General features: G+C 36.5%; 1 protein-coding gene across 3 annotated transcripts; it reads left to right on the top strand.

Annotated features, from left to right (window-relative positions):
* The first annotated feature begins 705 nt into the window (after positions 1–705).
* On the top strand, positions 706–23,537 carry Taf1 (TATA-box binding protein associated factor 1). Of its 3 annotated transcripts, none has more exons than XM_076117492.1 (35): positions 706–1,077; positions 1,450–1,517; positions 2,699–2,829; positions 3,106–3,226; positions 3,453–3,634; positions 3,960–4,131; positions 4,360–4,539; positions 4,768–4,895; positions 5,212–5,447; positions 5,662–5,821; positions 6,134–6,368; positions 6,787–6,972; positions 7,309–7,481; positions 7,711–7,831; positions 8,239–8,396; positions 8,811–9,006; positions 9,361–9,624; positions 9,838–9,971; positions 10,234–10,402; positions 10,653–10,782; positions 11,109–11,308; positions 14,956–15,037; positions 15,256–15,401; positions 16,190–16,384; positions 16,895–17,149; positions 18,285–18,429; positions 18,736–18,866; positions 19,281–19,443; positions 19,830–19,972; positions 20,344–20,545; positions 21,109–21,165; positions 21,462–21,557; positions 21,869–22,020; positions 22,457–22,564; positions 22,909–23,537. In XM_076117492.1, the coding sequence occupies exons 1-35, from the start codon at positions 858–860 to the stop codon at positions 22,981–22,983; spliced, it is 5,514 nt and encodes a 1,837-aa protein (XP_075973607.1). In that variant the 5' UTR covers positions 706–857; the 3' UTR covers positions 22,984–23,537. The 3 variants fall into 3 exon arrangements, with proteins under 3 accessions (XP_075973607.1, XP_075973606.1, XP_075973605.1); XM_076117491.1 differs by having other exon boundaries at positions 2,591–2,829; positions 20,344–20,530; XM_076117490.1 differs by having other exon boundaries at positions 2,591–2,829.
* The last annotated feature ends 586 nt before the right edge of the window (positions 23,538–24,123 follow it).

Here is a 24,123-nt window from a genome sequence, read left to right as displayed (position 1 = left end):
AAGTAGCTAAGTACTGGAAAATGAAAATGGCTATGCGGTCTAGCTAGATGAAAGGTGGATGATTTATTAAGGGGTTCTATAAATCTAAGGACGTTTTTCGATAAAAGAGAGCATTACGACCGAAAGTATAATACCTAACTAGCTATCGGATGGTAGAAGAGGAGTGCTATCGTATGTACTTATACTTACATTCGTGCAACTCTATTGGGTTTGGGGTTATGTATTAAAAATAACTCAAGTAGGTACAGTAGCAGAAGTAAATACAGTACAGGTACCTAAGTACACCGAAGTATTTGTATGAAAAATAAGCATGCGGTCTTTTTATCCTGTGTACTTTTTAGTGGCAAAGCAGGCATTTTATATTTCAATTGAATTTTACAACCTACAAGAGTTATATCTTTAAATAACTACACCAAGTTTGGTGACTGGTCAATTCCGAAAAACTTATGGATTTCAATTTTCCCGCCAAAGCTAATAGAAAGAGAAAATAACATAATATACATTCTGTGCAAAATGAACGAATGATAGTATAATTTTTATTCTGTGGTTAGATAATGTATCTGTCAACGTGACGACTGACGAGTTGCGCGTTAAAAACATGTTTTGTTGCATGTTAAAAAGAGACAACAATATCTTATTACGATTTGTGAAAAAGAGAGCTACTTATTTTTTGTGATTTTGGTTCGCTGACTTTAACTCTGGAATACGACATTAATGTCGTCTTGTCAAAATAAAGCCAAGTGCTGCAGTGTGTTTATTTTTTGGATATTTTCGGTTTAATGTTTCTTTCTACAATGTTTAAAAATGTGCAAGTAACGCACATCGTTAGCTTTTAAGTTAGTGATAAATTACATAAAATGTGTGATAGTGACGACGGGGGCAGCCAGGGTCGCTCTGGCATGGACCTGACCGGGTTTCTATTTGGTAACATCGATGAAAGAGGTCAGCTTGAAGATGATGGTCTTCTGGATGGAGAATCTAAGCGGATGTTGTCGTCCCTCACTCGACTGGGACTGGGGTCTATGTTATCAGAAGTGTTGGACGAAGAAGAGATCAGCAAAGAGGATGCAGAAAAAGGTTAGCAAATAATATTAGGTATCTAGATTTTTGTTTCACAAGTATGAGCAATATTAGCTCCTCTTTGGAGCTAATATTGTGGAGTTAATATGAGCTCTCAAATTTTTACTCTAATTTCTTGCCTGACTATGGTAATAATTCATTGTAACTATCTATAATATTTATTTTTATCTGTAAATAGAATTATGAATGTGAAACTAGATGTGAAATATTTGATGTGATTTGTTTAGTGAGGGTTGTACTGGTAACTATTTATTAAAAGAAGGCTTAACCTATGTTAAATGTTGAATTAAAAAAGTATGTAGACACCAAGCACAACTGAACAGTTGTCAAATAGTTGTCACCCAAAACAATTTCTTGGTTATTTTTCAGATTACACTCAAAAGAGTCCATCGGCTGTAGACTTCTTTGATATAGATGATGTTGCCGAAGAAATCAAAGTAAGATTGCATGTTGGATAAGTATTTTAATACGCACTTGCACTAGTTCTGTTTGTTTTTGTTTGTATGTGAATGTTTATTTGTTAAAAATACCACTATTTGTTTTTATTGTTTTGTTAATTTTAAGAATTTTAACTTTTCATTTTATTTTATTGCATTATCGGTTGAGAATGTTGAGATATCTAACATTTGATTTTATTTAATACTATATGTAGTATGTTGTCTATGGGCAACATTTTGCATTTGCATAGGCCTTTTAGGCAATGAACGAAGATGCTACTTCATTATAAGTATTCCCCTGTTTGACCCCACCTGAATTATCTGAAATAGATGGTAATGAGTTCAGGATGATGATGAATACAATAAATTAGTTTTACATCTGGGACGACTTGACAAAGTTATCAAATGACGTAAAGTGCTACTAGTCGCTAGAAAAAACGATTTGTGAATTATGTAAAAATTTGTTTGTCATGGGCTCCATACCTTCAAAAGCCCCACACTGCAGTCTCTGTGATGATTAATATTGATTTATATTTTTGATTAAAACTGTTAGATATCTCATATTACTTATGTAGCAAACTTATAATTTAATGCGGTGATAGTTTGTTACGATATTGTGCTAAACAATTTGTGAAGAGCTATATTGCTAGAAATGTGGGAAAGATTGCTATAAATTGTTTTGAGTTCATAAATATTTTGTGTTTTTATATTTTATGTGAAATGCAGTCCTTGTTTGTTATGTGTCTGTTTTTGTACATGTTCCTAGTTTTATGTTATGTTTTATGCTATATGTAGAAATCATTGGCAGATTCTATAGATTAATTATTAAAGAAAATTATCTTTAAAAATAACATCTTGTGGTCCAAGGTATGCCTAGACTTTTGCACAATGTGTTAGACATAGGAGGATATCTTTTTCTCATTAAAAAATAAATGATAATGCATAATAGTAATATCTAAAAATAGTTAGATCTAATTTAGTGTAATATTGATTAGATAATGAATCTAGCAATGATTTCTCTGTATAATGTGGATGATGGACACCTGTTTGATTGTTGTTTGTGTTAACACTAGGATGTAGACAGTAGCATTAACCAAGCCGCACGGAATGAGAGCACGCACACAGAGGCTGATGGAACACAGAGTGATAAGTCCCAGGTAGATGATACAGATTGTCCACAGAGTGAAGAGAAGAAAGATGAAAACTGGAAGGAGGAGGGGGCGTTTGAACAGAGTGAGAGGACTAATGATGAGGGTTATGAAGGTGATATGGAGGGAGATGGAGAACTTATGCCACCACCCTCTACAATACCGTAAGTTGTTTGAGTTTGTAATAATGTAGCCTGTAGGTTTATATAATTATATTATCATTGTTTGAGTAATGTTTTAACAGGTTGCATTGGCCTGTCTTTTACTATCACTGGATATAACACAAAATTTTATCATAATATGGAATAAGTTTTCTGTAAATTGCGTTTTGCTTTTGTAGCCTTTTTAATCTGTTTGCTGAGTTTGCCTTGTTGTTGCGTTTAAGAACTTGTTTCTGGGTTAAATCATGGCTGTACACTAGTTTCGTAAATAATTTTCAGGTCTAGGTCAGGTCAATCTGAGAGACCTAAAAGGTTGGAAACGCCATTGTCTGCTATGTTGCCACCTAAATATGCCAATGTTGATGTCAGAGAACTATTCCCAGACTTCAGACCGGATAGGGTAAGGGATATATTTCTTTTTTGGAATTATACTTAAAAAGTTTTATTAACAAACATAGCATTAGCTCTGAATGATGAATTGTTTCTGTTTTTCAGTTCCAGTAGTTACAAAATTTATTGAAAGAGACAAAACATAGATTTCAATTTGTCCATAAATTCTCAAAATTTATTGATAAGGTAGCAAAACTCCATACATCAAGTAATAATATTTATTACCTGCCTTCTAGGTGCTCCTATTCTCTCGACTGTTCGGTCCAGGGAAACTATCAAGTTTGCCACAAATATGGCGCGGTGTGAAGAAGCGTAGACGACGTAAGCGTAGTGGTAGTACGAGTAGTGATACTCCGCCGACCACCACTGAAAATCAGGAAGCACAATATGCAAGTGATGATGAAGATAAGTTGTTGAAGTAAGTTATTTTCGATGTTTTTTTCTATTGCATTGTTGCTGTAAGTTATTGTGTAACTTTTTGGAAAAAAGACTGTAATCAAGACAAGTTAAAAACATCTCATAATTTTGGATGCTATATTGAACTCACAAATTGATATTTTGGACCTGACTAAACTTTGTGTGTTCTTAATATAGTTTGTATATTTGTAATATGAAGACTCCAACAACCTAATGGTTTGTAGTAACGTAATAGTAATATTAACCTTGTTTCTAGTAATTTTGTGCCAAAGTCATCTAATTTAATTGTATACCTACCACTTTCCACTTCAATACAATGATTCCAGGCCAATGGAAGAAACCCAGCAACAAAACAGTGATAACAACATGTCACAATCTGGAGATAAATCACAAAGACCGACTCCTGCGCATTGGCGGTTCGGTCCCGCTCAGATGTGGTATGACATGCTCAATGTTCCTGAGACCGGCGATGGATTTGACTATGGCTTTAAGATAAAGGTTTGTATCTAATTCTTGTAGTAAAAAGTAAGTCTGTTAACTACATGACTAGGTGGTTTGTTAGAATGGTGATCATTTACCTTGAATATGTTGAAATTACTAATCATACTTACTCAGGCATAACAATCCTAACCACGGTTTATAAACGAAGTAAAATATTTACTGAGTATTTAATTTTTATTAATGTAAAAACAAACTCGTATACTGACAATGTCATGTATCTTTCAGGCTCCTTCACCCGACAGAGAAGAACCGGCGAAACCCAAAGAGGTTGAGGAAGAAGTGCCTGAGCAACCTGAGAGCGAGGTTGATCCTGACAGTGGGTTCCCTGATGATTCGTTCCTCATGGTGTCTCAGTTACAATGGGAAGATGACGTCATCTGGGATGGCAGTGAGATTAAACACAAGGTTTGTTGCACTTTAGTTCTTTTTATGCTTTTCTTCAAACTTGTCTGGTTTGTAATAGTAAACTGATGTAGACTAATAACTGTTTTTTTCGGAAAGTTATCTGTTCTTACTTTGTTTGTTTCACACGTATTTTGAGCCGGATATTATAGTACGTATGTTAATATAAAACTTATCTTACTAAAACTTAAGATCAAACCATTATTTTAATGTACATGTTTGCATTTTCAGGTGTTAGCTCGTCTAAACAGTAAAAGTAACGCGGCAGGCTGGGTGCCGACATCAGTCAGCCGCACTGCTCAACAATTTTCACATCCGAGACCACAACCGCCTGCTCCTATGCAACCTAAACCAGCTACGTAAGTATACAATGATTTTGAAAGTAAATAACCCCACCATATTATGATTCACATATGGTGGGGTTATAAATGGTTAAGCCTTTGAAGGAACCTTTGGTTCTATATTACAAACTCTAATCAGCTAATAATAATTCTATGGAAATCTAACCCGGCAACGCTAATTTTTCTCGGCCTGGTAATTAAACCCGAGATTTAGCTTACTTTACTGATAGGGCCGTACGGGGTCTGTGGTGAATAGTCATTATATTCCCTTCCATTACGTTTTTCTAGTTTTCGACGTCCTATAAGAGATTTAATTGTTGTATTTGTTTCTTAGAGCTGCTGCAAACAAAGACGCTGGCAACTCAGCTGACGGCGAAGACAATACTTGGTACAGTATATTCCCTGTTGAAAACGAAGAGCTGGTGTACGGTACATGGGAGGACGAAGTTATATGGGACGCGGAGAATATGAACCAAGTGCCCAAACCTAAGATATTGACGTTAGATCCTAATGACGAAAACATTATATTGGGTATACCTGATGATGTTGATCCGTCCAAGATTACTAGAGGTATGTCAATTTATGTTCTGCTTTTCAATATTGTTATAAAGTATAAGTGATCATGTCAAATGTACTATTTATCAGAGCAACATAGAACAATAAGAATATCTGTGGTTTAGACCAATAATTGTCTATTCTTGTAAATATACAACTGTAACCTTTCATTTCGAAGGATATGAAACAGAAACAAAAGTATATGTTGTTTTTTTTTTTACTTTTGTAGAGAGGGGGCCAGCACCAAAAGTCAAGATTCCACACCCTCACGTGAAAAAATCAAAGATTTTACTTGGCAAAGCCGGTGTGATAAACGTATTGCAAGAAGATGCGCCGCCACCTCCACCTAAGTCACCTGACAGAGATCCTTTCAACATTTCTAATGATGTGTAAGTCCTATTAATACACTTTCCAAACATAACAGTCATTGGAGTAAAGAATTTGCAAGTAAAAATTACCTATTGCTTCTCTTTTGGTCATAACAGAAGGTTTTCATTAGTTCTATGTCTACCTAATGTTCAACTTAATTTTTCCAGTAGTGATATTTACCCGTCCTAAGGCTCAATTTTGGAACCATTAGAAACTGTGACGAGTGCCGAGCTTGACATTGTTGCCGTACATTATTTGTAGAAACTAAACTTATACCTCCTCGAAAAATAAGCCCGTAAGCTACAAAACTAATCTCAACATCATATTCACAGTTACTACCAACCGAAATCGCAGAATCCTCGTCTTAAAGTTGGTGGTGGCCAGCTAATCCAGCACAGTACACCTGTAGTGGAGCTCCGAGCTCCGTTCATACAGACGCACATGGGCCCGGCGCGACTGCGCGCGTTCCACCGCCCGCCCATGCGCAAGCTCACGTACGGCCCGCTCGCTGCGCCTGGACCGCACCCTGTACAACCGCTGTTGAAACATATTAGGAAGAAGGCTAAGGTATGTTTAATATATATTGTACAAATTCTTGTAACAGTATATGAAAGTATGAAAGTTGTTATGAAACAAAAACATGCTATTGAGCAACTTTTGTCATTAATGCACATATGCCAATGCAAAGTGTGTGTTAAAAATGAAGTGGTTGTTTGAAAGTTTAGAAGTCCTAATGACAGAGGTGGCAATAAAGATACGTTAGGTTTATTCCAGGACCCAAATGGTCTTAATAAAAAATAATACTAGCTTAGTCTTCTGTGGTAGATGACGACTAAGTTATACGAACCCCTTTTCTTAATAATTAAGTCATAGAAATATATTTTTGTGGCTTAAAAATAACACAATTTAAAAAATTTATAGTTCTTTGACAAATGTTGACAAAATAGTCTGTACAAGCAACTAAACATATCTTGTTTTGTTTTAGCAACGTGAAGCGGAACGTCTAGCGTCAGGTGGTGGAGACGTGTTCTTCATGCGTACTCCTGAAGACCTGAGTGGTCGCGACGGAGAGCTGGTACTGGTCGAATTCTGTGAAGAACATCCCCCGCTTATCAGTCAAGTGGGCATGTGTACTAAGATCAAGAATTATTATAAACGGACTGCGGCTAAGGTAAGAAAAGTAATTAAATAGACATTATTCAAAATTTTAATTCAACTTCGTCAAAATGTAGCAGTAAAATGATAACCAAAAATGTCTTTGTAATACCTTTCTAACAAAATCAAAGTGGATATAATAATGTCTTCAACAATTAATTGCAATTTGTAATGAGGAATTAAGATGCGGTGTGTCCGTATCTTAATTCCTTATTACAAATTTTCATTTTTAATTGTATTAAATTAAGGCACAAAGTAACGTAGTAACTTTAAAGAAAAAAAATAACAATGAAGTAAGAACACAATAAGACATTTCATCAATCAATCTGATTTATAAATTATCTGTTCATAGGATGACGGTCCCAAACCTCTGAAATACGGCGAGGTAGCGTACGCGCATACTTCACCGTTCCTGGGAATATTGCCGCCTGGAGCTACTCAGCCGGTGGTCGAGAATAACATGTACCGAGCACCGATATACGAACACACTCTGCCACAGACTGACTTCCTTATCATTAGGACACGGTAAGTTGTACCCAGTTTTACCACTAAAATTGGATAGGTAGTTTTATTTGATGTCAGTTTGAGTCAAAAGAAGTCGCACTGTAAAGTGCAGAGATACTTGTATCTCTCAAAAGAGCGGTGTAACTATTACAATTTACGAGAGAAGGCGATTTTTAAAAAAATAAGTTTTGTTATTTTATATTATATTTATTGTTTATACAAATAGTTTAATAGAACTTAATCTTTTTAGGCAATCGTATTACGTACGTGAAGTAGACGCGCTGTTCGTGGCTGGACAAGAGTGCCCATTATATGAAGTGCCTGGTCCAAACTCCAAGAGAGCTAATAATTTTGTTCGAGATTTTCTGCAGGTTTGCTTGTTATTCTCATTATCTTATTATAGTTCAGTTTATCTAGGCGTAATTATTTTAGACTAATAATAAAACTAAAATGTACTCTTACCGTAAAATTAGTCGATAACGGCTGCCTCTATGATACATTAGTGTATCCGACTTGCTGATTAAAAGGTTACGGGTACGATCCCCGAGTCAAGCAAAGTACTATTGGTAATGTGCCCGGTATATGGCAATAATCGGCTTGCCTTCTATCACATTAAATTAACATTGTTTGCGATATGTGGGTGCATTAAACACCTCTGCCTACCCCTTCGGGTATAACAGGCGTGATATAATGTATTTAGTAAGTGAACGTAGATATTTTCTATTTAGTTGCAATAATATCGTATTTCGAATCTCAACAATGTCTCCTGTGTTCACAGGTATTCATATACAGATTGTTCTGGAAGTCCCGCGACAAGCCACGTCGTATCAAAATGGACGACATCAAGAGAGCATTCCCCTCACATTCTGAGAGCTCTATACGTAAACGTCTGAAGCTCTGCGCCGATTTCAAGCGTACAGGCCTGGATTCTAACTGGTATGTGTAATGTGTCGTAATTTATACATACATTTTCATACTATTTATTTATATTTTTTTTTGTTAAGCTTCATTATAAAATTAATTGTTTTTGGTTCGGTTAATCGCACAATGCGAGGATTCGTTCGCCCACAGCAGTGAGGCTTAACTAGATACTGAATGTTATCCTTATTTACATACACATATCAAATCATGCCCATCTTCCCGTATGGGCAGAGACCAGAGAACACCCCTTGGTACGATCCTTACAAAAAATATTTTGCTTCATTCACATCCATACAGCAACAATACATCATATTTTATCTGACTTTTTCCACTATTGTGTAACGAACGTCAATTCTAAGCAACATATATATTAAGACTGAAAACCTTCATAGTTACTAAAATCTATATAAAATTCTTGTTATTTTATAGGTGGGTAATAAAACCCGATTTCCGTCTGCCATCGGAGGAAGAAATCCGCGCTATGGTGTCACCTGAACAGTGTTGCGCGTACTTTAGTATGGCGTCGGCGGAACAAAGGCTCAAAGACGCTGGTTATGGTGAAAAGTTCATATTCACCCCGCAGGAAGACGATGATGAGGAAATGCAAGTGAAGATGGATGATGAGGTTTGATTCAGTACTTTTGTTGTATATATTTAATCGTGCTTTTTATTTTTAATGGTGTTTTGAGAACCGTGGCCTAAGAGATACGTCAACTTCTTAGAACCTACTTAAAACACATTTAATTTGACTAAATATGGTAGTATTGGAATTTAGTTGCACAATTTCGTTTTTAAGATAAACAGTTCTTAATTATCTCTTACAGTTTTTTACATTTTCTTTTTATTCAATCGAATTCTTGACACCATAGTAGTAAAACAGTGTTTTGCAATCATCTACTGCTGATTAAAAGTAGTTTTAGTTTAGTCATGTCAAGTCAAGATTTCACTAATGCTATACCCAAACATTTTCTTTCACCAGGTGAAAGTAGCCCCATGGAACACGACACGCGCGTACATCCAAGCTATGCGTGGCAAATGTTTGCTCCAACTTACTGGTCCAGCGGACCCTACTGGTTGCGGCGAAGGTTTCTCTTACGTTCGTGTGCCCAATAAGCCAACACAACAACCGAACGAAGAACAACAGCCAAAGAGGACTGTGACGGGAACAGATGCCGATTTGAGAAGACTGAGCTTGAATAACGCTAAGGCTTTGTTGAGAAAGTTCGGCGTGCCTGAGGATGAGGTATGTGGCAATGTTACAGTATATCAAATGTTGAAGTTTATACCATCGCTGTAAGTGTTTTGTTGATGTTTCGTGAGTTATGCCATTAAATTTTATGGTAATACTTTGTTGATCGAAAGAAAAAATCGAGTAAATATAAAATATAGAGCGGCATTGTTGTTTAATTACGGTTTCAGTTACTGAAAAATACTGATATATTTGTTTAATTTACAGATCAAGAAATTATCTCGTTGGGAAGTCATTGACGTAGTGCGAACTCTTTCAACTGAGAAAGCCAAAGCTGGTGAAGAAGGCATGACTAAGTTTTCAAGAGGAAACAGATTCTCTATCGCTGAACATCAAGAAAGGTAACAGGATTGACTTCATTGTAAAATAACCCAACTACTTCGGAATACGTATTAGTGCGTATACTAACTTAAATGCATACGCAAGATTTCAGTGTTTTATTTTGTATACGCGATTTGGTTAAAAATATTTGACATTTTCAAATCGAAATTTGAATCATATTATTCATATGTTAAATTTCATTTTCATGTCGAAATCGTATAGTTAATAAGCTGTTTTTCAAGTTGTTAACATTCCTACATTATTACTATCTCTGTTCTATAGGTATAAGGAAGAGTGCCAACGTATATTTGAACTGCAAAACCGCGTACTGACAAGCACAGAAGTGCTCAGTACAGACGAGGCCGAAAGTTCCGTGAGCGAAGAGTCAGATTTGGAGGAAATGGGCAAAAATCTCGAGAACATGCTAGCGAACAAGAAGACTACTGAACAGGTAAACTATACAATGACTTGGTTTGTATGGTTTATATCGACATGAAGAAATACTTGAAGAACCATCAAACGCTTAGAACAAATAAAAAGAGACATTTTTAAAGTTTTTGAATGCCATTCAGAGTATCATGTCAATTCATGTCAAATCTTAATTTTGCGTTAGTATCAAATTAAAAATTGCTTTTCCATAAACGTTTCGGTACGAAATGAAAGTTCCTAAAAAAATCTTATATATTTGCTCTGTATTCTAGCTGTCTCTAGAAAGGGAAGAAGCTGAAAGGGCAGAATTGAGAAAGATGATTCTGGGCCAATCAGAGAAGAAGCCTCAAATGAACCAATCAGATTCACAACAGTCTTCTGGACAAGGCGCTCATTATACAGGTACTTAAATCGTTTAGTTTATTCGTTTGTAATACTTTTGTACACAGCAGGTTATGTTTTTAATTGGTCTTATTTATTTTTTATTACCGGTCTCTGATTATTCGATACAACCTAAACAAGTTTTCTTTCCTAATTCCAAATTTTCTAATAAATTACTTATGTATTGAATACAGTATTAATTCAGTATTGTTTTGTCTTCTTCACTCATATACAGCTTTACAATTGATTGAGAGTAATAAAATACTGTGTAGCTAAGCAGAGCTTACACGACGTTTATTAGATAGTAAAAAAACAAGTATATAATAGTTCTACGTATATTCCCAAAGGTCGCGTGCTCCGCATAGTCCGTACATTCCGAAACGCATCCGGCCAGCGGTACACTCGCGTGGAGTTAGTGCGTAAAGCGGCCGTCATAGAAGCGTACATGAAGATACGATCGACCAAAGACGATGCGTTCATAAGACAGTTCGCGACCATGGATGAGACACAGAAGGAAGAAATGAAGAGGGAAAAGAGAAGAATTCAGGTATATTTACAAATATTTTTAAACTTTATATACAAAATACTTTATAACTTTATTGTGTAGTGGACTCAAGGCCTGACCATTTCCTCGTTTGGGAGAAGACCCTTGCCCAGCAGTGGGACAGTAATGGGTTAAAGAAAATACAAAAATGTGTAAAGTGGCACTTATTACCAAAGGCATTTTGTTCCGGCCTACCTTGGGATGAGGCAGAGATTAAAGAAAGTGTTAAAATGACTGAGACAAAAAGCATTATACATAATTCAACTCAGTTGTGCGCGCGGCCCTATGTGTGGGTAAACCTTGTACATATTACAGTGACTTTGTGTGCGTAACAAAAGGTACAGTCGGGTACAAATACAAATACAGTATTTACGGGTTATACACGGGTTCTTAAAAAAAACAATAATTTGCTAATTCAATGTTTATTATTCTGAATCGCTACTTGAAAAAACGAATGATGAATTTTCGGATTCGCTGCTGTCACCTAAGTTAATTATGAATTCTGACTCCATGTCAAAATGTCTAAGGTATTCTTCTTCTTTCTTTTGTACATGTCGACAAGTATTACCCCACATCCCTTCATCAATTTGATTCAAACGTTCATTTATTAGTTTCATTATTCCCGTCACATTTTGGTCGATATTATGCGAAGCAATATAATTTTTTAAAATTCCCCACACATTTTCTATGGGGTTAAGTTCAGGATGATATGGTGGCAGTCGAAGAACTTTTATGCCATATGGCTGCAGCATGTCGTCAATCTTGTAACAGATATGGTTTTCTTTATTTTTTTTAATCAAATCATACAGTTCAATTTTTTTCATATCTTGATTAAAAGCTATATTTTTTTCTGTCAGCCATCTCTGCATTTCTATTTTTTTGGAATTAGAATTTGGAGCTCTGTCATTTTGAACATTATGGTATGAGGCATTATCAAGCACAACCACAGAGTTAGGTGGAAGATTCGGTACTAGACGTTCTTTTAGCCACTTTTCATAGTTTTCTGCGTTCATGTTTGAATGGTAATCACCGGAAACACTGTTTGCTTTGTATGTCAATAGTGCGTTAGGTACAAAACCTTGTTCTGAACCAGCATGCACAATGATAATTCTTTGCGGCCAGGGGCCGAAACAGGTCAGTAAAGCCAGTAAAAGTCAGTATTTTTGGACCTGGTCAGTAAAAGTCAGTATTTTAGAAAATCGGTCAGTATTGTCAGTATTTTTCCAAACTCACACACGTTTTTTTTTGGTTTTCCTTTGCTGTTGGCCAATCTTACATTCTCGATTTGCCCAGTAATCATATCAGAGGGCTGCTTTGGATGCTCGATATTATGTTGATGATCTGCGTAATATATATGTTATTGTAAAAGCCCGAACAGTGGTAAATCCTAAGATTTTAAGGTAAAACCTAAGATTTACCAACTCTCAATGGTAAAAGTCCGAACAAGCCGGAGTTTAAAAACTGTAACATATACAGTATATACAAAACTCCTTCTTTATAACTATGTAACGGTATAATTATATACCGTTACATAGTTATAAAGAAGGAGTTTTGGACAAAGCGACATGGGTAAGTTAGGTTAGAAGGCTGAGGTGGGAGCTTCGCTTCGCTCGCTCCCACCTTAGCCTTTGTCGTTATTTTTTTTTTAAACCACCCAGCAGGAATGCAATGCAATGTAGGAAAGCACCCCGCGAAGCGGGGCTCCGGCGACATCTCGACATCATCAAGTGAATAGAGGTAAAAGTTCGAATAAAATCATTGTTCGGACTTTTACCATTGCGAGTTGGTAAATCTTAGGTTATACTGGAAAATCTTAGGATTTACCACAGTTCGGGCTTTTACAGTAACATATACATGTATTGAAGCATCACATGACTTCAATAGAACAGCAAATTAAAATTTACTATTTTTTTGAAATCAATATTTTTGAAGTGAAAATTCTTTAGCGCCGTTGCGCACTTTCGTATTTCGTAAGACCTGATTGAAAATTCGTAAGACCTGATTGAAAATTCTTAAGACCTGATTGATAACTCGTAAGAGCTGATTGAAAACTCGTAAGACCTGATTGAAAATTCGTAAGACCTGATTGAAAACTCGTAAGACCTGATTGAAAACTCGTAAGATCTGATTGAAAATTCGTAAGACCTGATTGAAAACTCGTAAGACCTGATTGAAAATTCGTAAGACCTGATTGAAAACGCGTAAGACCTGATTGAAAATTCGTAAGACCTGATTGAAAACTTTATTAACAAAGCTTTTTAACACACTAAAAAGGCGATGCTGGTTGACTACGGGGATGGTGGAGACCAATAACCGAAAATAAGCTTTTTAACAGTCTTAAAAAAAGGATTTTGACTTCTCAATTCGACTGTATTTTTTGTTATTTCACACCATTCACCTGAAAAACGGTTTAGAAATGGTCTGTATTTGGTCAGTATTTTTGAATTTTGGTCAGTAAAATCAGTATTTTCGACCTCGGAACTTGTTTCGGCCCCTGTTTGCCCTTTCGACAGGTTTCTCTTTAAAGTTGGTCCATCTTTATTACCCCATCCTTTGTTTTGCACATGATTAGTTAAGATATAGCTCTCATCTGTATATACGATACACCGATTTTCTTGACGATATCTAAGTAAGTTGTTCAGGTAAGAAAATCGTAGTTTTTGGATGTCATGCCGCTCTATAATAACACGTCTGTTATCCACAGTTTTTCGCCATTTGTATCCCAACTTTAACAAAGCTGTACGCAGAGTCGAAATACTTCCCTCATAATTAAGTTTCTCTTGAAATATTCTTTTCAACTTTAGCAAGGTAGGTAACTCGCGATATTCTAAATGGTAATTTTGAATAGTGGAACGTATAACATCAACGTTAAAGTTGTCTAATTCTAACTTCTTTAAACGTTTTTTACGGTCTTTATGCGGAGATTTAAATTTAGAGTCAGATTCCTTTCCTTCAGCCAATATATTAGTTATTGTTCTCTCTGATACCCCCACTGCCACTGCTGTTCCTTTCCGTACGCTATTTAAATGTTCACTTAGTTTCGATATTAAAATTGGACTTGCACTGTAAACTGGATCATTTACTAGTTCCAAAATATCTCTCGCATCTTTTTTCAAAAAATCGTATACCTTAGCAATGGTTTCTCGAGTCTAAAACAATAATACGTAAACATCAACAAGGACATAATTTTTCTTATATAGAATCATAATAAATATAAATTATATCTAAATTTAAAACTAACAAATATTTACCTGACTCCTTAAACACTTTCTCCGTGAAGAACTGGACATTTTTGTAACGACTGTACCCGTAAGAAAAAGCGTTATGGACACGTCTTGCTCGGACGACGACTGGCGCGTCACTGTCACACAAATGACAGTTGTATATTTACAAGCGCACGCACCTTTTGTTACCTTCTTTATGTGATAGATGGTAAAGCTGGAACTAGTACGTTCAGAGCGAGGGCGTTTGTATAGAAGCACAACACTACTAAATGTACTTGCAAAATCACTAGTATTAAGTGCAAAGTCGGCCATGTCAAAGGCCTTCGGGTGACCTTACCAATTTTAGCATTAGGTAGACTCTGAGCTGAATAAACTGGAATGGAACTGGAATTAATACATTTATTACATTTTAATCTATGAATACAGGAACAACTAAGGCGTATCAAGAGGAATCAAGAAAGGGAAAGGCTTGCTGGAAATGTCACTGTGCCTGGACCATTCCCCGATAGTAAGTTAATTGTCATAGCATATTTTATTTGGTTCTCTCCGAGGTACGGGAGTCTTTGACCTCAATTTCCAAACCCCGAACAATCTCTGAAAATTTTTGGCCCGACCCAGGATTTGAACCTGAAACCTCCTGCGCGGTAGTCGCATACACTACCGACGGCGCCAAATATGCAGTCAAGTCATTTTGTGTATATAGAATAACAATGAAATCTTTTTCAGGTTCTAACTTATCATCGTCAGCGGATATAGGATCGCCATCTCCAGGCATGATACCGCTAGGTCTGATAAAGGTTGAACCGGACCAAACTCCGAGCTCATCGTCTAAGTCTCGTCGCAACAAGTTGAAGCCTGATTTGAAACTAAAAGTAAGTAATATCCGTATGACGTGTAAAACAATGCCTTAAAACAATCTTATTTTTAACTAGCTTTTGTCCGCGGCTTCGTCCGCGTGGTGTGTGACTTAGGACAGAATTTTCGTACAAACTTTCATCTCCTATTTTATCCCCTTGGGGGTAGAATCGATCTAAATCCTTTCTTAGCGGATGCCTACGTCATAACATCTACCTGCATGCCACATTTCAGCCCTATCCGCCTAGCAGTTTGGGCTGTGCGTTAATAGATCACTATGTCAGTCAGTCAGTCACCTTTGAGTTATATATATTTACATGTCAGAACAGTACAATATAATATTATATCGACTTCTCATCATCAAGTCTCGTGTTCAATTCCCGGGTCCGACAAAATAATATTGACCTTTTTTAATTTGATTACTAAATTGCCCAGTTAATAATCGTCAAACGGAGTATTACACTTATATCTTTGGGTATAAAATAACATCATCACGATGTTTACCTTCGCCGTTAGAAGAAGTGATATTTATTTGTAACACACACATAATTTAAGAAATGCTCTTGTGTCGCGGGGACTTTTACAAACATACAAACAACGGACACAAAGCACAACCAGACCCGAAACAATTATTTGTGAATCGCACAAATAATTGTTCCGTGTGGGAATCGAACCCATGGCCTCCCGTTGCAGTGGTATCGGCGTGGCGTCCTAAACCACTGCGCCTCGGAGGCAGTGAAATGATGTTCAAGTTCATAAAATCAGATAGATATTTTAAAACTTGGCTATTTTTTCTTGTTCAAAGTGCGGCGCTTGTGGTCAAGTGGGTCACATGCGAACAAACAAAGCGTGTCCGTTGTACACTTCTTCAATGGGTGGCGCTCCGTCTTCGCCTATAGAGCCAGACGTCGAACCTCCGCCGTTGGAACCATCTGATGACGACAACAACATGGGTTATGTTGATGGTACCAAGATTACCTTCAATACTAAGATTATTAAGGTAAGTTATATACATTTCCAGCACCGTTAACAGATATAATGTATGAAAAGAACGGAACAGTCTTGCAGCATATACATGCACTGGAATGCAAATGGAACATAATTTTTTATTCAGATTTCCGTCTTATAGTTTTTTTTTATAAAATTAGTAAAAGCAGCTATAGTTATAATAACATTTATGTATAAAATAATTGTATTGATTTTATATGTGATATTGTTTTTTGTATAAAGTTTCTTGTTTTTTTTTCATTTTTGTAAAACTGCGTTTTTCGTCATCAAACGTCAAAGTTTGGCAAGTTTACTAGCAATTAACACTAATTGTAATGTTTGTTGGTACAAAAAAAAACCTTTTGTGCAACATTGACACAGACAACATAATAACTACGTTATCTGAAACACACAGTTACGCTAAAATTAACTTAATCTTTACCCGTCTATATAATGTATAACGCGGAAAATGCTTACGTCCAAAAAACTTCTATGCAAATCTGACTTACATATCAATCTCCAGCAATCAGCGGAAGACCTAAAACGTCGCGGCAGTGGTCGTCGCTCCGGGCTGGGCTCGGGCAGTGAGGCCCGCGCTCTCGGGCGCCGCAACCGTCGCGGCACCACGGGCGACTCTTGCGACTACCTCGTGCGTCGCCCCGCGGAACGACGCCGCACCGACCCGCTCGTCACTTTGTCATCTTTACTCGAAGAAGTCTTGAACCACATGAGGCATTTACCAGATGTCCAGCCCTTCTTGTTCCCAGTTAATCCGAAGGTAAGTTTCTTTACATGAAAACTGCTTGAAAAATGTGAAATTTATCAATGTTTAAATGTTCTTTGATGTTTATGATTTATGTCTCTCAACCGTACCGCCGAGTACTAAAACGTCAACAGAAGGATTTAAAACATCTATATCGTCACGTTATTATGTATAAACATATTATGCAATTATATTGAAATTGCGGCTACGTTTCAGTATTCGGTTATCGTATTCCCATTGGGCTTGTTCTTTGTGCCACAAACTTCAAAATATAAGTTTGTATGCGGAGGTGATACCTACTCTCGACGTGGTAAACATTTTTACACATAAATATTTTGATCCGTCGATTCCTATTCGATACAATTATAACAGAAATAAAAAAATACTCTCAAATTGTCTGCGCATTATCGAGTTACATCTTAGGAAATGAAGCAGTTTTTGTACTGCTACGAATCTATGCCCTTGTTCCCTAAGAATAGGTGTTCTCCAGTATGTATGTACGGACTTCGAAGTCTTCGCACATTGCAAGTAATGAAACACAGTATTAAGCATGATTTGACATGTAACTTAGATGTAGTTTAGGTTTGTGGTGTTGTGTTATATACATATATGAATATGTAGGTAAAGGCGTATGTACCAGCCTTGTATGTAGTTTGTTTGACTAATATAGGTAAAATAAGTCTATTGGACTGTCTAGATATAATTTGTATTAGTTAAAAAGAAATTAAAGTATTGCATGGATTGTCTTTATTTGCCTGTATATGCTACGAGAGGCATTTTGGTTAAGGTGTATAGTGACAAAAAATAAACATATTTTTGAACGTGGTTAGTAATAAGTAAGGTGGAAAGTGTTATTCAACATAGAAATAAAAAGAAAACACTTCTGTCACCAGCGTATACGTGCCTGCACGTGCACGTAACGGGTTTCATTCGTAAAACCCAAATAAAAATAATTGGATATTATCTTGTGCCTATACCTACAAAAGTTATATGGGTAATAGAAAAAATTGCTTGCATGAAGTTTGTTACAGATTTTTGTCACTGAACACCCTACCAACAATCTTCCAATCGCTTGCGTACCCTGTTATTCAAACATGTCGTTTGGATGACATCATTTCCTTCACTGTTCACTGTTTGTTGTTTTCCATAGTTGGTGGCGGACTACTATCGCATCGTATCGCGACCGATGGACTTGCAGACGATACGGGAGAACCTCAGGCAAAAGCACTATCAGAGCCGAGAGGAGTTCCTTGCTGACGTCAATCAGATTGTTGAAAATTCTACACTTTATAATGGTAAGAACACTTGAACAGAACTTATTATTGAAGAATGACCCTTGTTTTGAAATGCATTTGACTTAACCTGGTTATAGTAAAATCATAAATTGTGATATTTTTTCGCGAGTTTCTTAATATTTTTCTTGAATTTGATAGTCTTTATGATCGAGAGCAGTCACACACAAAAGCCAGCTCAGACAATTCGGCTTACGTGACGGCTTGTTGTCGGCAGCTTCTTTTCTAAGACATTCTACAAGCTGCCGACAAGATTCTTTTGAAATAAAAATGTGTAGATATTATTACGATTGACATTATTATGTTCAGGACCAACAAGTAGCTTGACGGTGGCCGCTCAACGAATGCTGCAGCGATGTGTGGAAAAACTGGCTGAAAAGGAAGAACAACTCATGAAATTGGAGAAACAAATCAATCCTTTACTTGATGATAATGACCAGGTAATATTTCAAATATTTTTAGAATATGGAAAAAAATACAGCGTATCGTAAGTATCTACGCTTTACTTCACATTGGATTTTTTATTCGGATGCGTGCACTTACACGACCTGCGCACGTAACTCATCTGTAATAGCCTTGGCCAGTGATAGTCCTAATTCGAAGTAATAGTATAATTTATTAAACCAAACCAAGTAAAATATAACAATTTATTAAATTACTATATGTATTGATCTTGTTTACCAAGTCAGCCAAATACTTATCTAATTTCTTTTAGCATGATTTTTATAGCAATCCAGTTTTGTAGTGTCAAAACTCCGCCTTTCTCTCCCTTTTTATTTAGCAGAGCTACCCTTATTCATTTATACAAACAGTATAAAACTTGATTTCCTATTTCATCTGTCGTTAATTTTCAGGTGGCGCTATCATTCATCTTAGAGAACCTATTGACGACTAAACTAAAGGTGATGCCGGAAGCGTGGCCGTTCTTGAAGCCGGTCAATAAGAAGCAAGTCAAAGACTACTACAGTGTTATCAAGAAACCTATCGATATGGAGACCATGGGCAAGAAGATACAAGGTTTACGATTGACATTATTTTCTTACGCTATTATATTTTGTTTGAAGATTTTATTAGGCTGGTCTAAAGGCTAGTAAATTAGTTAATACTTACCTAAAAGTCTACAAGTAGAATTGAGATCAAAATAATACTAGATGCCTATATTTTAGCCATTTCAATCCATTGTTAAGAACGAAGCAAACATGGGGCCTCTCCGTACAATTTCGTGCCAACCAAATTCATTGCTACCTAACATTTTTAATGATTCAGATAGTCAGTCCTGTGATCTTCATTAGTTATATGGGTGCCAGTAGGTGTCCTTTGTTTCGCGACTAGTCAAAGCATGTTTTGAAACGTTTCTAATATTTTATGAATAAAAAGATCTAAATAGAATATTTGTTGAACAGCGCACAAATACCACAGCCGCAACGATTTCCTTCGCGACATACAACTGTTGGTAGACAACTGTCGCGCCTACAACGGGCCTACTTCGCAGTTCACTCGACAAGCTGAAGCCATACTTAAAGTGACGCAAGATTCATTGGAACAGGTATATTTTAGACTCTTTCCATAAACTTAATCGAAGAATATCTCTAAAATATCTGCCAGATACACAACTTATTTGGCAGATAAAATTTATTTCTTCATTGTACTTGACCTGTCTCAATATTATCACATCAATTAACAAGTAAAAGAACACTGTACGTATTACTTGTTTCTCTAAATGTTACTCGTATTAATATTATAATATATATAACGAACACTTAAATGCACGTGTCCGTTTGTAATAATCTCAGTTTAAATATATTCTAATGTCGATACAATCAAGAGCTACAGTACTTTAATATTGCAGCGAACTTCATAGTCTTAATGCTACTCTCTTTTTTTGTATTTTTCTTAACAAAATATTTACGTCCATAGTTCGGCGAGCACGTCAGCCAGTTGGAAGCGAACATCGCCCGCGTGCAACAGAAGATGTTAGAAGAAGCTGAGCATTCAGATTTGGACGTAGAAGAACCGCCGTCAGCGCCGCCGCCACCCTCGGACGAGAAGAAGCGGGGCCGCGGACGTCCTAGGAAACTTAAACCTGGCACCTGGACTAAATCCGGTGAGAATATACCCGGTAGGATGCGCACCAATTATTTTTTCAATATTATGTTTTGTGCTAACGTTCTATAGAAATAAAGAAGGAAATAAATATTTATTGTATGTAAAATAAATAACAATATTTAGAATGTTTAAACAAACTGTTGAATCATCAACGTCACTTGGTGTAATAATTTTATATAAAACTAGTTACATCTTAAGACTTACTATCTATTGGTTTCCTCACTAGGAGAACCCGTATCGAGGAAACCATAAATATTATACTATGTTCCTATTTTATTGTTATCAAAGAAAATATTAACTGCAGTCTACTAAAGTCAAATTCAAGATACATTTTATTTAATTAACTTTGTTTATATTATTATTGTTTGTAAAAGCCATATACATTTTTTTACCGTTTCGGAAAAAGCTTGTTCGTGAGAAGAAACGGCAGGAACGTAACGGCTTGCTTTTTCTGCAAAATATACAAACCTGTACACGTTAAAACTGGATGGATAGATTGACTACACTACTGACTTAATACCAAACTACGCAACTATTTTACTGCTCCATATTTACGTTATTTTTAATGTGTTATAGGTGCTCCACCAAAGAAACGAGGAAGGCCGAGGCACGACCAAAACTCTTTGGAAGAAGGTAAAAGAACTTACATGTTTTGCCTCAAAGATTAAAAATCCATACTAATATTATAAATGCGAAAGTAACTCTGTCTGTCTGTCTGCTACTCAATCACGCCTAAACTACTGAACCAATTTGGATGAAATTTGGTATGGAGATATTTTGATACCCGAAAGGATATAGGATACTTTTTACCCGGGAAAGTGACGCATTTCCATGGGAAAACTCAGGTGGTGGACGAATTCGCGGGTAAAAGGTAGTATATTATAAATGTGATGAATAGTGATACTGATGTAATTAATTGTTTTATTTAGATCTCCAGTATTCAGACAGTGGAAGTTCCGAGTTGGAGGAAGTGGAGCAGAAGGTTGCAGCAGAAGCCATGGTCAAGATGAAATACCCAGGAGCAGGTAAACTTTCCAAATACCTAAAAACTAATAATTGATTAGATTATATCGAAAAATTACGCTGACCGAAACTTAGCGTAGTATTTTTCTACTCCATAAAGTTCATAATTTCCTATTATAGTTCGAAAAAGAAAACAATTAATCGGCTCATATTAAAATAGACTCACCTAATATTTGTATTGGTGACAACTATAAACATCGGTACGTGTATGTACGAACTACTGCAATCTTCATCATGTAACGTGATAAAAAAGCAAATAATATCAAAATCAAAGGCTTTTATGTCAGTTATTTCACACATTTACTTATCACAGACGAAGACGTACAAATGGGTGAACCAAGCTTCGATACATCAGAGTTCTTGAAGATAAAGCGCGAAGTGCCGGACGAGCTGCCTCCGCCAACAGATGACTTCGTAGACCTCGATCAGCATAGCACTGACTACACGTTCCCGTCCGTTGTCAAGGTAAAATACACTTAATAAATTTAGATAGTGGTAATTATAATTCAGTTTCTTTCCCAAATACCACTGCTGGCCAGGTTCTTCTCCCGAACCAGTTAGAGGTTAAACCTTTACACGACCACGCTGGCAGACGCACGTTGGGGACTTTGCACGTGCTTAAGAAATGTGTTAAAGAACTTTAAGGCATGCAAGATTTTACCACTTTGTTTTCCTTCACCGCTAGAACAAGTATTTCTGATGCAGACATACCTAACTTTGGAAACCTTACCAAAAAAAGCACGGGCCTTGCTAGTACACTGATGATTACGCGCCTGTTAACTTTGTGTCTAAATATAGTAACAAACCTTCAAGCCAGAAGGCGAAAAATCGTTTAACCAAAGCACATACGTGCTGTTTATTTTGTGACAACTATTTTAATACGCTAATAATATAAATACAGGAGGAGCCAATAGAGCCTGATATGGCAATAGATCCGCCCATGCCAATGGACACAGCAGGGCTAGAACCGCCGCCGCAGTTCAAAGAGGAACCGCCAGAAAATTGGCAGGTAAGTCAAGTGCCGCCAGCCTTCTAACGTTTTTGCAAGTCAGGATAGCAGAAGCTGTAGCTTTACACCTCGTTTAGCAGATCACTCAATACCGAAACGTATAAAAGCGCGTTAAACCGTGTATGGTAACCGTGAGGCAGCCACATTTCACAAGTATTGTCTAAAACTGGTTGAATAAAATAGGTTATGTCGAGTTCCGTACAATCATCAATATCAAACTGTGGACACGATTCTGATTTATTTAATCAGACTTGTAACTTAATACACAAATATGTCTTAGTTGACTCATCTTTAATGTCACTGAACAATGACAGAAGTCCCTATACAATTTTTCTGTTTTGCAGCCTGACCCAGCGATACAAGATGATCTCCAAGTTACCGACAGTGAAGAGGAAGCGGAGGATGGATTGTGGTTCTAAACCACTGTCGAATAACAACTTGATCAGCACATTTTGTCACTCGAGCAATGTAAACTTGTTTACAACATTAGCCGCCTTTACACACACACTTTATCGCACGTTCTTAGGAGCGTACAGGATTACGCGCGGGAAAGCGACGCGGTCTTCGCTCGCCATTTTCTTCGCGGGCTTGACAGATGAGCGCGGCGCGTGGTCTTTCCTTTCACCTTACACGCGCGATTGTTGTTTCATGTGCGATAGAGTGTGTGTAAAGGGGGATTTAGTCTATAATCGAATCCCTTATGACATTCGTCGATAGTAAAGGAAAATTTAAGGATGTATGCAAATTAAAAATAAACCTACTGCGTCGGTGGGTAGAATGATGAATACGCAATCATTGTGATTTGAGCTCAAGTCAATTTGTGATGATCAAGTTTTGCATAGTAATTTCTAAAGCATTCAACATCTTTGACTGGAATCATATTTGTATTTTGTAAGAGCACTAATAAATTAAGTTGATTACTTTGTTGTTTTATGAATTAGTTTAAGAAATAAATAAATTTATTATTGCGGAAGATCAGCTTTTATTCGTACGTCCGTAGTAATCGTGATGTCCCGTACACTTTTAAATTAGGTATTGGTAACTTAAAAATATTCTCATTCATTAAACAGGCTTGTAAACAAATAACATTTTAGGTGATGAATGAGCATTTTTAGCGTCGTCCAAGACATAATTATATACTCATTACAGATTTTACCACGTAAAGTGTATAAGATATGGTACGATATTCTCCACACTGTTCGTTAATCGCTCATATTCTGTGACGCAACTGATTTCTGCGTGAAAATCGTATTCCAAAAAATGCGTTTCTATTTGTAAAATTACAATAAACTAACGTTTTAGGGTATAAAACTTATTTATACAACAGTATTAACGCATAATTAAATAATTATTTACAACTAGCTGACCCGCGCAACTTTGCTTGCGTCACATAAGAGAGAATGGGTCAAAATTTTCCCCGTTTTTGTAACATTTTTTACTGTTACTCTGCTCCTATTGGTCGTAGCGTGATGATATATAGCCTATAGCCTTCCTCGATAAATGGGCTATCTAACACTAAAAGAATTTTTCAAATCGGCCCAGTAGTTCCTGAGATTAGC

The sequence above is a fragment of the Anticarsia gemmatalis genome, chromosome 8 (genome assembly GCF_050436995.1).
Source record: "Anticarsia gemmatalis isolate Benzon Research Colony breed Stoneville strain chromosome 8, ilAntGemm2 primary, whole genome shotgun sequence".
NCBI classification, from domain to species: domain Eukaryota; kingdom Metazoa; phylum Arthropoda; class Insecta; order Lepidoptera; family Erebidae; genus Anticarsia; species Anticarsia gemmatalis.
The sequence above is the reverse complement of the archived record's forward strand: the minus strand, read 5'-3'. Positions and strand labels throughout refer to the sequence as shown.